Raw genomic sequence first — 14,671 nt, 5'->3', positions numbered from 1 at the left:
TGAATTCAATGGACAACAAACGTGTTTGTATTGATTTATTTACATGTGTAAATAAGCATACCCCCAAATGAATAGACAGCCAAGACCTTGTTGAGGGCTTTTTATACAGGTGAGGGAGATGATTTTTCTAAGTTACACACAATCAGCCCTAAAATATAGAAATGAAGCCACAAGTGTTCACAACACGTCTTTTAAAAGTAGTAACTATTGTTGACGCAGGATGTGATTCACTCAGTGAAGGCGTTTGTAGTAGTAAAAGGCGGTGTTTTTTTTTAGTTGAAAAAAAATTGACCACAGACCTGTAAAGAAAAAAATAAAACAAAGTGTATGTATGCACTGTGAAAGGGGGTTGGAGAGAGACAAGGAACTGTCGCCACAACCGGCAAACAGGTGCTCAAAAGGTAATTACAGTTTATTTAGTTCATTTAGGCAGCCGCTGCCATGGTACCAGCAATGGTAGCTGCTAGGTAGCTGTTGCCATGGTACCAGTAATGGTAGCTGCTAGGACCGGGTTGAGCAGGAGCAACCTCATGACTGTACCAACAATGGCAGGAATATAAAACTTACTTCTAAACAAAAAAAATACTAAAAAAAAAAAAGAGGTCCCACATCAGCCGCCCCACCCGTACACCCACCTGCCGGTCAGGGACCCGCTGCCGGCTTTGTTGACCCTGTTACATTCATATATAGCCATTTTATGCAGTCTGGAATATTTTAAAAGAAGACATAGTTATTAAGCATACATAATATCAAATCACAGTACGAGTTTGTAGGACACACCAACTTGGAACCTCCATAGGAGTAAGTGAGATAGTCTGTTTCACTGTCATATAATACTGCTTAAAGGATTGTGGTAATGTGCAACGCCCCTTTGTGTATTTGTGTGTTGCATGTTTGTGTTAATGTTGGGGTATTGTAGCTGGTGCACGGGATATCTAGAGTTCCGATGTCCTTACGCATCCCCCATAGTAGTGGCCCAGAAGAAGACTGGTTCAAGGAGGATATGTGTTGACTTGCATAGCAGGTACTACCAGATTCCGATGGGGGAAGAGGACAAAGAAAGAACAACTTTCATCAACTAGTTTTCTGTGAATTTGAGTACATGCCACAAGGTAAAACTGGAGCTCCTGCCATATTCCAATGGCTTATGGAAAAAGCTGTTGGAGACATGAATCTGCTTGAGGTCTTGGTTTACATTGATGACCTAATTATATTTGGGAAGACCTTGGAAGAGCATGAAACCTGACTGGTGAAGGTGCTGGATAGACTGGAAGCCTGTGGTTTGAAGCTCTCCCTGGACAAATGCCAGTTTTGTCAGCTGTCTGTGAAGTATATAGGACATATTGTGTCAGCCCAAGGAGCAGCAACCGATCCAGACAAGGTTGAAGTCGACGCCACCTGGTAACGTCCTACTGACCTAAAGAGTTTTAGATATTGTACAAGTCAAAATGTGTGTGTGTTTATGTATTATTATTGTTTTTTTATGTGACTTTAATGCAGTTTCTGTTCGTTCATTTATTTGATTAACCAGAATCACTTTTTCTCATTAGATTTTAAAGAGTCTAGCTGTCAGCCACCTTTGACTGATAACATTTAATTTGAATGCTTTGATTATAATGTAATTCTTCGTTAATTAGCCATGTAACTACAGCAACTAGATGCTGCATTGCAACTATGTGGAAATGCCAAGGTCACCTATAGTCCTAGCCCAGATGTGTATATTATTCATAATCGCACTTTTGCTTTCATTGGGATTCAATTACAGGACACTGTCAATTAATGGAATGTTGTCCAGCTGTCATCTGTTGAATAATAACAGTGAGTTTGTCTGCTTTCTGTATTACTGTAATTATACAGTCTGTAATTCTGCTGGTGTAGTTACAGGACAGTTCCTTCCCATATACCTACTTATAGCAGCTACAAGCTGTATTATGGATCTTGGAAATTACTGTGATCACATATGAATACATGTAAAATTTAAAGAGATATGCAGGTCCTGTGTCGTTAACTATGTTGCATGGGTGCACAAATCTGCACCTCAAGGTCTAGAGTCCTCCAGGTTTTATACTTATGAATTAAGCGATAGTTTGTTGATGAAGGTTGTGTACAAGGGCGTTAACGAAGGTCAAGGTCAACTACCACATCGTAGAGCCTTCATTGAGATGGCACTACCACTATTAGAAAACAATTGTTCTTATTATTTTCTTTAAAAAAAAACCCTAAACCTATATTTACCATGAGGCAGGTGAACACTGAGTGTCCATTGATTGGAGTGTCCACAGAAACAAACAAAGAACAGATTTTCTTCAAATATTTCCCTTGGAAATTGGACCAACATCTTCAGAAAGATGAGGAAGTTTGTGTTGGAAATGTTCCAAGGAAGAGCTTTGTGTCACTGGTGAGACAGCTAAACTAAATGTGTCCTCTCTGATTATGGCTAAAAAGAATGGGGTTAAGTAATATAATTTTGTGGCATTTGTTCTTCGTTAATAAAGTTGGGGTCAAAATTGCATACATCCATACAGTGTATACAGGTTAGAGCAACCACACTGTGCCATGCTTTAGTTTTAGGGGGCACTTCTTGAGAATAGTAACTGATTCATACCAGGTGCTTTTACAGAAATGCATTCTTCTGACTTTTTTTCTATTGACTCATTGGAGTAGGATGTCATATCCAGCACTGATACCAATCAGAAAAACAACAATATCAAGCGTTTTACACAAATCTGAGATCTAAGTTTAAGTATAATTTTCTCAGGAAAGACTAAATTGAACAGACCCTGGGCTTGTGCAATACAAAGCTGAAGCAATGCCAGTGATTCTAGTTATATCTGTGCTTGCCTTGGTCCCAATTTCATGTTATTCTGTTTCATGTTATTAATATTTCAAATATTATTAATATTTTATAATATCTGCAGCTTGCCTCTGTGTTTATTCTGTCATGAATTATAAATACTGACTCTGGGTTCGAACTGAATAAATAACTTTGTTTGCAAAGATTGTTTGTCGTATTAACTGTTCTTACAGCACAAGATGTATTTGTAAAGTAGAATATATTTAGATTTGTACTGGTCCTCAATAAATGTAAGATTATATATTTTACTGGAACAATATATTTATCTGTAGGTACACAAATTTGTATCCACACACTTACAATTTTGGCAACGGCGATATAGTGGAAGCTGCACATGTACTGTATATCACACTTTAGAGTTTTACCTTTAACTAGAGACTCACCAAATCAGTTGTGATGACTCTTGGTTATTACAATCTTTAGCAATAGGTATTAAGAGTATTTGAATCAGGGCATACGATACATGGAGAAGTCTGTCTGCATTTATGTGCTCTATGAAGATGTCACAATTTCACTGTTACATATATCTAGGGAGCTGCTTATCCCGTGTTGAAAAAAGCATAGTTATTCTTTACAAAAAAGCCTCACTGACACTCTTCTTTTCTAAAGGGAGGGCACATCAGTTGCAGAGGGTCAAGAAGAGCTACTTCCTTGTAATGACCCCTGGACAACGTCTCTGATGGCAAAAAGCTCTTCAAATCGAACTTACCATGCAATGCTTAAGCAAAGCAATGTTGGGCTTGGTTAGTACTTGGATGGGAGACCATCTGGGAATACTGAGTGCTGCAGTCTGCATGTTAAGCTCATATGAATATATATACCTCAGTTGCAATGGATGTATGTGGTTTTGTTCATGTGTGATAACCAGATACATTTTTACTTCTATCTGAGCCTTTTATTCTACCTATATGAAGTTATAACACTTACTTTCAGGAATAGGCCATCCAATTCTGGCCTATCAGAGCAATATAAATAGACTGATAGCTTACTCGTCTATTACGTTTGATTCATTTTCATCTCTCCGCCTGTCCCAAATCTACTCTTGTAGCTACCAAACCAAGTGGGGTTGAGGAAATCGGCATAGAACTATACTGTATATGGGCTTGTGGCAGAGCAAAGCTCTGCCCTTTAAATTGGCAGGGATGGGGTTAACTTCCCCTGCCTGCCTGGGTTTATTATGTTCAGGTGGCTGGGGTTGATTAGTTGATTAGGTTGATTAACGATCAATCAGCGCCCAGCCACCTGATATAAAAGGAGGCCTCTGCTTCTCATTTGAGAGAGGGAGCTGAGGAAGCAGGTTGGTTTTTTTGGGGTTGTTTAGAAAGTTTGAGTCCAGTGAAGGCATCGCCCAGCCTGGAAACTGTATTTATTTTTTGTAAGTTTTGCTTTTTATCTTTTTGTGTTTAAATTGCTTTGTTTTGGCCCTTGTGCCCTTTCATTTTTGTGTTTATTTATAATAAAATAGTTATTTTTTTTGAACTGCAGTCTGTCTCTGGGCCTCTATCCACTCGCCAGCCTGCCACAGGGCTAGACAGGGCTAGCTACAGTAGCCTCCTGGTATTAACGTCTACTGGCTGTACAAAGTGCAATGGTTGGACTGGCATAGGATCGTCAAGCTTGTGAGGGATGAGAGTGGCATTCCAGTTGTCAGTTCATCCTACAGCACCTCCCCAGCCCTGTCAAACTGCATCTTAAAACAACTGGCGAGAAAACTGTGTTCAAAAGAGCAGCTTGTCAGGCTTTAAATGGGCAATTATTTTAGGACTCCGGAAGGTCATCTAATGAAACACACTGCAATTTGTCACCATATGATTTTCTGTAGCCACCGCTAATCAAGTCCAATGGATCACCGTCAGTCCTGCAGAAAACAAAAGCTGGCTGCTCAGTGTGTTTAATAAGAAGATTCTCCCTGAAAGTCCATCTTCTTTTGGAAAAAGCATAGCTTTTGGAAAGACACCCTACTGATGGAGAGCTTTAGTTGATTTATTGCTCCCATCATTAAAAAAAATATGATGGAAAAAAGTATGCGGTATATTAGGCCATACAATTAGTTTCACAGAACCTCACCAATACTGAACTTAAAGGCCCAGACTTTAACATCCTGAATGTTAACAGGATGGCTGTTTATGTATTTATATATTATGATTATTCAATTTGCTGTATAATCAAATTACTTAATGTTAGATTTGAAAATGAGCTTGGCTAAACCCAAAACATTTTGTGGCCCTTTCAATTCCTGGATCCCACACACCACTAGCTATCCATGGTAACTTCGCAGTTGTCCCATGGTTATACTATGTATTTATCAAAGTTTACCAGGAATTGGCATGCTTTGTAATATACTCCACCATGCAGTATTTGATTATTCATTCTTCACCATGCTTTTGCTGTACTTTATTACACGTTGATACTTTTATTATTGCACACGTAGAAATTCTGAATAGAATGAGATCCATTGTTTATGTTTACATTCAGTTTTCTAGGTGATCATCACCTTTAGTTTTGATTGCTGTTGCTCTTTTTGATTTGCAAATCAACTTTTATTAACCTTTGCAACATTATTACTTTTCCTCTTCTGTTGAAGATCTTTTTGTTTTTTGCTTTACATAATTTCAGAGTACAACTACAAAAACATTATAAAACAATACTTTTTCTTCCTGGTATATAATCACATGCTGTCACATGGCTTGATTGCAGCCAGGCCACTGGAGTGGAATTGAGCACACAAAGGGATTTGATACCAGAAAACTTCAGAAACATTCACTTCCATAAAATTGAGTTTAATTGAAAGTATTGTGCCAAACAACAGAGTATCTTCAACAGAAGAATAAGGGGAACCAATAATGATATTGCTAATGCTAATAAGAGGTGATAACATGAATATTAAAGCCTTGGCTGTCACGCCACATTTTTATACGCTAAGCTATTCATTCACAAAAACATTTATCTATTGCAATCTGGTTCTTTGTAGAAAATAAATCCAGCGTTTATCAAGTGAGTATCAAAGATCCAGAAGTTGAAAGATGATAATGGTGTGAAGATGGTCAAAGATAATGTGGTATGCTTTTGGGATCAGTCTGCCATGAGACCCTCCACTGAGTAACTATTGAACTTAATAAAATAAATAAATAAATAAATAAATAAATAATAAGTGATAATTTCTCAGTTGATTGGTTTGCGTGGAGACAAATAGATCCATCAATGATCCCTTTGAAATCAATTCAGGAAGATTGCTGAGTGAGTGAATACAGAATGATGATTCTTTTGATAGCTTCATTTCAAATCCTAAATATGTTCTTTAAAAAAGAGATTGTGGGGCCTTGTGGTAGTGTGCCAGGCTCTTGTGTGTATTTAATGTTTATATACTGTGTGCAGTGTATTAATGTTGGTGTATATGCACTGGTGCGCTGGTTATAAATGGGTCTGTGTAACACAGGTGATTTAAGAGAGAGAGAGAGAGCGAGAGAGAGTAATTATAACAATTATAACTGGAGGACTAGTACGTTACTTCTTTTTTTAATTTCGTCTGTTTGTCTGTCTATTTGTTTTGGCCATCGAGACGTTTTTTTATTTTTTTTTTACAAAGCGTTTTTATATTTTGTTTCAATGTTTTATTTGTATTTGTTAATACAAATCTGAGCACCGTAGAGGCTCAGTTTAAACTCCAATCTGCTTTGTTGTGCTGCAATTACATCCTGATCTGATGTCACCACACATGTCATCCTGTGACAGGCCAATTCAATCAATTTGCATATTGGTAGATCTAATTACTGCTGTGTTTTAACTCCTGAGTAGGATACCCCCCCCCCCCCTACATTTTTAGAAATGTTTTACAGACTAAATGCACCAAAAAAACTCAAATGCACTGTTTGGTGTATTTGTATATTTTGTATCTTAGTGGTTGTATGTAGATGTTCTGCAGCTGTGATCAGTTGAAAAGACGGTATATGTTATACTAGTGAGCTGGTTGGGTTGACTTAATTCAAGGGTTTTTTAGAAAATGCTTTCAATGGCTATATTTACAACCAAAATAAACCTAGCTTATAAAAATTCAGTGTACCCTGCTTTTTAGTACCATAGTACGGGTTAGCAATGAAATTTGAAAGAGACGTTCTACTAGGCATCAGTTTATGTTATGCTAATATTTTGTATGTCTTCCATAATAACTAGAGTATGATGAACTAGTGCTGCGCTGCTTTTGAAAAGGAAATTTACAAGGTTTAAGATTTTAGAATGAAATATTCAAATATTACCTTATTATTGGTTTAATGCAGGAAAAAAATAATCTTCTTGTAATTTTTCTGATTAATATAATAATTTGGAAATGCTTCACTTAAGATGACGTATAGCATACGTTGACAGCCTTTGAACGTGCATTTCCAAAATTTAGAATAACACGGTATGATATGATCACAATTCTTGGAAAATTTGGTTGGATCACTAATCAACAAATCATATCCAAGCACCACAAAAACTCTGTGTGGCTTGTATTCATGTTGCTTCTTTTTTGTTTGGCCTCTCAGTCACATACAGCGAGGCCAAACTGGCAGATGGATGTCTTTTGAGTCCGGAGGAAGGGCTACCCTCAGCCATGGATTACCTAAGGTTTCCTCCTACCAGCGAGTAGGGGTTTTTCCTTACCTGAGAAAGAAAAAAAATCTTGTAATTCTTATTGTCGTTATTTTCATATTTGGAATCAATGCATCGACTTGCATTTTTGTATATAAACGTGTACAAAATTTTTGTGAACACTTAACGTATTCCTTATTTACACTATCTGTCTATATACACACACACACACATTTTTATCTTTTTATGGCATACAAATCAAGTTGATCATGCATGTTCCTGTTTTGCTTATATTTAAAACACATTAATAACATTTGTACATCAATATATGGATATGTGATGCATATGTGTAACATAAAACAGGATACATTACATTTATGTATAATACATTGAAAATATGTGTTCTTTCCATATGGGCTGTTCGTTTAAAATAGTAAACTTTTAAAAGGGTATGGGCAATCTTACAAAATAAATTTAGAGCAATAAAAATAAACTTTAAAAATGACTTAAAATTGTATAATTAGGGCAAAGATTAAATGTATTTCCTTGTTTCTACAGGGTCACGTTTCAGTATGCTATGTTCTGAAACCCCTCTTTCACTTATTTAAATTCCATGGCTGGCATTTCAGTAGTAACGTGTGTTTGGCAATGCATGGTTGTGGCAGGAAATGGCTGAGCGATGACGTCAGACCAGAAGAAGGAAGCACACAACAAAGATATCTGCAGTTCAAAAAGACGCGCTGTGGCGCCGTTTATTACAGAACACAAAAATAAATAAAATATTTAAACAAAAATAAATATATGTGTATGGGCAGAGCGAAATGTAAAGACGTAAACAAAATAATCACAAATACAAAACACTACAAATATGATCCAGATCAGGCTGGGCAAATTGCCTTCACTGTTCCTAGACGTTTCCTTTTTGTCTTCAAATTAATCTCTCTCGCTCGCTCTCGTTCCGCCTCTGAACACCCCACCTCGAACATGGAGAGCTGCAGGCTTTTTATACAGGTGACCATCTCCCAGTTAGCAATAAATTAATCACTTATTTCGGGAGATGGCCACTTTCTGGACGAGTTTTAATTAAACGTGAATGGGCTTCCCATCCACGCTGCAAAAACAAAACACACACACGGCGCTTCACCATCATACAATAAATAATAAATAAACAAAACACACGGCACTCAACACCATCTATATATATACACAAATAAATAAATTATAGTACAAACAAACCACAAGGCTTTTGCTGTCATGTACGTATATAAATAATAATAAAAAATAAAAACACAAAATAACACAGGGGCAGAGACGGAAACCCCATTCTAAAAATACACCGTACAGGGCTGCTTGCACTTGTGGCAGGCTGGCGAGTGGATAGAGGCCCAGAGACAGTCTGTAGTTCAAAAAAATAACTATTTTATTATAAACACAAAAATGAAAGGGCACAAGGGCCAAAATAAAGGGATTTAAACACAAATAAAGCAAGACAAAAAGCAAAAATAACAATCTCCAGGCTGGGCAATGCCTTCACTGGATTCAAACTTTCAAACATACAAACAAAACGCCAACCTGCTTCCTCAGCTCCCTCTCCCAAATGAGAAGCAGAGGCCTCCTTTTATGTCAGGTGGCTGGGCGCTGATTGATCGTTAATTAATCTAATCAACCCCAGCCACCTGAACATAATAAACCCATGCAGATAGGGGAAATTAACCCCATCCCTGCCAATTTAAAAAGGGCAGAGCTTTGCTCTGCCACACACCTCCCCCCATGTACAACGTACACCGGCCGCAATCGGCCAACTCCCCCCTTCCCCCCCACGAGTCCAATTATATCCCTTGGTTTGGCTGTTATGGTGGGCGGGGTTGATGTCGGAGCCCCCCAAGCCTTCTTTGGTTTAGGGGGCCCCGGATCTCCAAGGTAGTATGGCGACGGCGGCCCGGCTCCCTCTGGCAGCGGAGGCGGCCCGGCTCCCTCTGGCAGCGGAGGCGGCCCGGCTCCCTCTGGCAGCGGAGGCGGCGATGGCAGTGGACCCTCGGCAACCCTAGAAAACAAAAAGGAGACACCAGCAGTCCCAAGCGATGCAGAGCAGCAGGCAACCCCAGGCGATGCGAAGCAGCAGGCAACCCCAGGCGATACAAATGTGTCATCCCTGAGCGGAGCGGGCGTGGCATCCCTGGGCGGAGCTAGGAAGGAATCCTTGAGCCATAGCTCCTCCCCTCTGGGCTCTGAGAGTGGCGGCTCCTCCCCTCTGGGCTCCGAGAGCGGGCAGCTCCTCACCCCTGTCTGGTTCCGGGAGCGACAGCAGTGCCTCACCCCTCTCTGGCTCCGGGAGCGACAGCAGCTCCTCACCCCTCTCTGGCTCCGGGAGTGATGGCGGCTCCTCACCCCTCTCTGGCTCCGGGAGCGACGGTGGCTCCTCACCCCTCTCTAGCTCTCGGGGAGGCGGCTCCTCCTCCCTCTCTGGCTCTCGGGGAGGCGGCTCCTCCTCCCTCTCTGGCTCTCAGGGAGGCGGCTCACCCCTCTCTGGCTCTCGGGGAGGCAGCTCACCCCTCTTTATTGGAGTGACCGGGGCATCTCCCATGTCTACCGCCAGGTAATTAACCACCATGAGGGCAACCTCTGGGAAGGACGCTGGGTGGTGTTGTTCCTCCCACTGTTCCCACCTCTCCCCATCTCGACGCCACAGCGTGTTGATAACTATGGGGAGATCATGGACGAGGTCTGCCTCAGGGTGCATCAACCAGTCCCAGATCTCCTGGGACGGTGGTGAAGGTGGTGGTGCTGGAGGTAGTGGGGTGGCCCCTGATGCCCAGGGTGAACACTGCACCTCCTCCTGGGCCTGGTTGTAGGGGCATCCTGCCCAGTTGTGGCCGTCCTCCTCACACCGGCCACACCAGTTTGCCGGTGGCACATCTGGGCAGGACCGCCAACGATGGTTCTCCTTCCCGCACCAGGAACACCAGGGGAAGAGGCTGGCCGGGTCCTCCAGCGGTGGCTGCAGCAGCTTACATTTCTTCAGCTGCTGCTTGTCCTGCCTTTGCTGCTGTCTGCTCTTCTTTCCCATGTTAAGAAAAAAAAAAAGATCCCAAAAATTCAAAAAATAAATAAAAATACTGCTCTGAGCCTCCCACTTCTGCCACCACATGTGGCAGGCTGGCGAGTGGATAGAGGCCCAGAGACAGTCTGTAGTTCAAAAAAATAACTATTTTATTATAAACACAAAAATGAAAGGGCACAAGGGCCAAAATAAAGGGATTTAAACACAAATAAAGCAAGACAAAAAGCAAAAATAACAATTTCCAGGCTGGGCAATGCCTTCACTGGATTCAAACTTTCAAACATACAAACAAAACACCAACCTGCTTCCTCAGCTCCCTCTCCCAAATGAGAAGCAGAGGCCTCCTTTTATGTCAGGTGGCTGGGCGCTGATTGATCGTTAATTAATCTAATCAACCCCAGCCACCTGAACATAATAAACCCAGGCAGATAGGGAAAATTAACCCCATCCCTGCCAATTTAAAAAGGGCAGAGCTTTGCTCTGCCACAGCCCTGTTACAGTGGTTTATAAGGATTTAATTAATAGTATGTACACCTCTTCTGCTCGGAGCATTTTCAGTTATTTTCTGATATGTGCTTACACCAACCCTACTCTCCTAGCCCACACAAACCCCAGTGACTTGATCTGTCTGCAGAATTTAAAGCAGCTCAGAGTTTTCATCCTCAGTTATCTTCCTGCTTTTTGAGCAGCACAGCAATTTACTGGCATGACTCCCGATGAATCACTGTGGCTACACAGCTAGAGTTAGGGGCTCCAATGCATTGCCATTACCCTTTTCAGAAATTCTAGGGAAATCACTTCAGAAACAATTCTAGCTGTTTTGCTGATGACACACGTAGGTGGCAGAGCATTATATTTGCCTAATGGACAAAAACATGGGGAGGAATTAAAAAAGCTAGGAGGTCAGTTAAACAGCAGTAGAATCATATTATTGTATTCTAACTGACAACACTTCATATTTTTTACCCCAATTCGGGTGTTAAACACATTTTCTCCATTAGCCAGCAGAGAAAAGAAAACAGTAGCTCTTCATAGTTTATTGTAATACACTTAACTGTTACACACTGCCAGCATAAAAATGCACTGTATACAATAATAAAAAGCATTTAGACTTAAAGATGACGTCACTTTAACATACTGTGGCATTTCTTCAGAAATGAACTGAAGTCGAGACTGGAATTCCAAAAGCCAATTTATTTATACAGATGAACCGTTGTTCACTGTTGTGAGGTACAGCTGGAAATCCCAGTAATAAAGCAGTGGATTGTAACACCGCATTTATAATTTAGATTAATAAATTGGTCACTATGGATTGTAGCCACATCAAATCAGTAGTCAATTCTTGTTAATTGTTCGCTCCTCAATTCGTCGTCTTCTTCGCTCAACTCCTTCCAGTCAGTCCAGGGCTTCCCTTTATCATCTCCCTTAATGCCCACCTGTGGCAGGGCAGGGCCCTGTCTGTAATTAATAATAATGTTGTGTGGTGATTTGGTGGTGGTTGGCAGGGATGTGATTAATTTTCTATCCTTGCCAAAATACATGTGAGAATGTCGCTGGAGCTAATTGAATAATTGATAATTAGGCTCCAGCCACATGCTATAGAAAAGGGGAAATTCCTTTGGTTGATGGGGGTGCTTTGGGGTGAGTGAACAGTGTGTTATTACAATTGTTTGGTGTGACAAAGTTCAGTGAAGGCTCTGCCCAGCCTGAACAGTTTTGTTTAAACTTTTGTTTTGGCCCTGGTGCCATTTATTTTGTAAGTGTTTATTGTACGCGAGATTTATTTTTGTTTGACCTTATATTTTTGGCTATGTGAACAGTGTTTTGTTTGACTTTTTGATTGCCTTTTGTTTATTAAACAGCGCAGCAGCACCTTATCTGCAGTTTTACTGTCTCCAAGTTTCTGTCCACCGAGCCATCCTGTCACACCACCCCTATAATGTCATCACTCCAATCTTCTTCAGTCATGTTGTCCTGTCCCATTTCTGCAAGTCACCCTCCTCATTCATTCCTATGGCTATTCCTCCGGTGGTGTTCTCTCTGCCTATAGGCTGGTTCGGTCCTGTCGATGACGTGCACTAGCACGTTGTCAAACAAATTCACAGAAGCGGCATAGACTGTCGACATTACAATACTTTGCATAAAATATTTTCTAAACAAAGTTGTTAAAGCAGAAGGAAGGCAGACAGAAATCAAGCCCATCTGTGGAAGGAAGTGGGAAATTTATTAACACACAGGAGACAGGACTTTATTTGAAATGCCACTTGGCGCACTCATTAATTTTTGGCACAAGGTGGCACTGTGGTACTGCTGCAGAGCACAGCCTAATACCAACAAGGGTAAAAAGGTTGTCAGGTCGTTAGCGCACACGCCGGTACTCAAAAATAGTGAAAACAAAAGGCACAAAGAAAAAAGGGAAAATAAAACACAGTAATAAAACTAGAAAATAAAAGGTGCTGCTTTGTGCAGCGTCTCCCCACTGCTGCTAAGTCGGTCAGCTCCAACTACACGGAGGTATTCCCTCACCATACTCTGTGGGGTGGCCCAGGTTTTCTCCGCTAACTATGCACTTCCCCCTTGGGTATGTAATATAAATTATATTATCAGTTATAGCTGTTTGTCAGCTGTCTTCTTTAGCCATGCTTGCCTGTCTTTCACTTCAGACTGCCGTTCTGTAAGGGATTTTTTTTTCTTTTTTTTTTAACAATTCAAGTTCATGAATCGAACTCCCACTGTCATTCTTCCTAAATGGGCCAGGCCACTAACAACAAAACATTATTTATTTTTGTAGGCCAAGCAACCCCCCAAGGCCCACCTTCCAACCACTCAGATAGAGGGAGAGACCACATCCCACACCCACACCTCCGTGTCACTGCCATGATTGACAGGCGGATCTTATGAGTCTACTGTCCTCTTCCTGCAGAACCACGCATGTGCCAGACAGTCAGCACAGATCTCCCCTGTTACACCGTCTTCTCAACTTAATTTAATAAACTTAAATAAATGACAAACACAACAATTATGTACCATTCTGTACAGTACTTAATTTGTAAATAAAGAGGTGCCGGTTGCAAGCAATGACAATAGTACCATTCTTAAGAACCACACATTCAAAATCATGCACGAATAAATAAATGTATCATAAAATAAAATAAAATCATAAAGTATAAAAGTACGAACTTGGCAGCAGACTGTCTCTCTTTAGTGCGGACGCAAGAAATGTGTTGAAAAAACACATTTGAATGTATGTGCTGACACTTACTTTGGTTTTAGTCTACATATTCAGCACTGAATCCAGATTCTAGTCACTTATGTGTCCTACATCTTAATAAGACTGACCTCAGCATAGGACTCACGTTGTACTTACCTCTCGACTACAGAGCTTGCTCTTTATTATCGACTTATAACTATCTTTTAGCCAATCAGTTTTGCTTTTTTGTATACCAGGATACACATACAGTTTAAATACTGATAGGTGCCTCGAGTATGACTTAGGAATTAGGACATCAGACGTACCATATGGAAGTTTCTATCGTGCTTTATTTTAGATATCAGTATAGATGATGCCACTTGCTTTAAAAAACCATACCTGTGGCACCTCTCTGCAAAGTCAGTTCCACACATCACAAGGGATCACCTAGGGTATTCTCCTCATAACCTTTTTCTGTCTGTTAAATAAAAATGACAGTTGACTAAATAAAGGTTGGTAATGAATAGAAAACAAAATGTTAGCTTTCATTTTTGTATATTAATAATTAAGCCGTATATATTAGTTATAGGACTGCTGCAGTCTGTTCAGGGTGCAGATATTCTCTTATACAAAAACGTTCACCATCCAATAACCCTATATAGTTATAGGTACCTAAATACATCAATAAAGAGTTTGCTCATTAAGGAGAAGAAAAAGATAACATCAGTAGTCTTCTTGCAGCTCTATGCAATCCCTAGTTGCCCAGTGTTGGCTGCAGCATATACTGGAGGGAGTTGTCTAATCTTCAGTGTGGAACATCTAGCAGTTCACAGCATCCCCAAAGGCAACTGTGCTAATTACCAAGGGAGAGTGGCTTCAAACACCCTCTCAAGGATCATGATTAATTGAAACAAGAAGCCGGGGAGATGGAAGACCTTAATGTAGGGTAAAATGAGAGAGAATAACAGAGAAACATCTTGAGATGAAGGCAGCTAGC

General features: G+C 40.5%; 1 protein-coding gene across 1 annotated transcript in view; it reads left to right on the top strand.

Annotated features, from left to right (window-relative positions):
- LOC121317338 (ALK tyrosine kinase receptor-like) overlaps positions 1-13,385 on the top strand; it is a 29,265-nt gene extending 15,880 nt beyond the window's left edge. The window contains exon 3 of the mRNA XM_041253170.1: positions 13,276-13,385. Coding sequence (XP_041109104.1) covers positions 13,276-13,385 — 110 coding nt within the window. The remainder of the gene's footprint in view (positions 1-13,275) is intronic.
- Positions 13,386-14,671: the final 1,286 nt, after the last annotated feature.

The sequence above is a fragment of the Polyodon spathula genome, chromosome 6, assembly GCF_017654505.1.
Source record: "Polyodon spathula isolate WHYD16114869_AA chromosome 6, ASM1765450v1, whole genome shotgun sequence".
In the NCBI taxonomy this organism is placed as follows: Eukaryota; Metazoa; Chordata; class Actinopteri; order Acipenseriformes; family Polyodontidae; genus Polyodon; species Polyodon spathula.
This window is presented reverse-complemented; position numbering and strand designations above follow the sequence as displayed.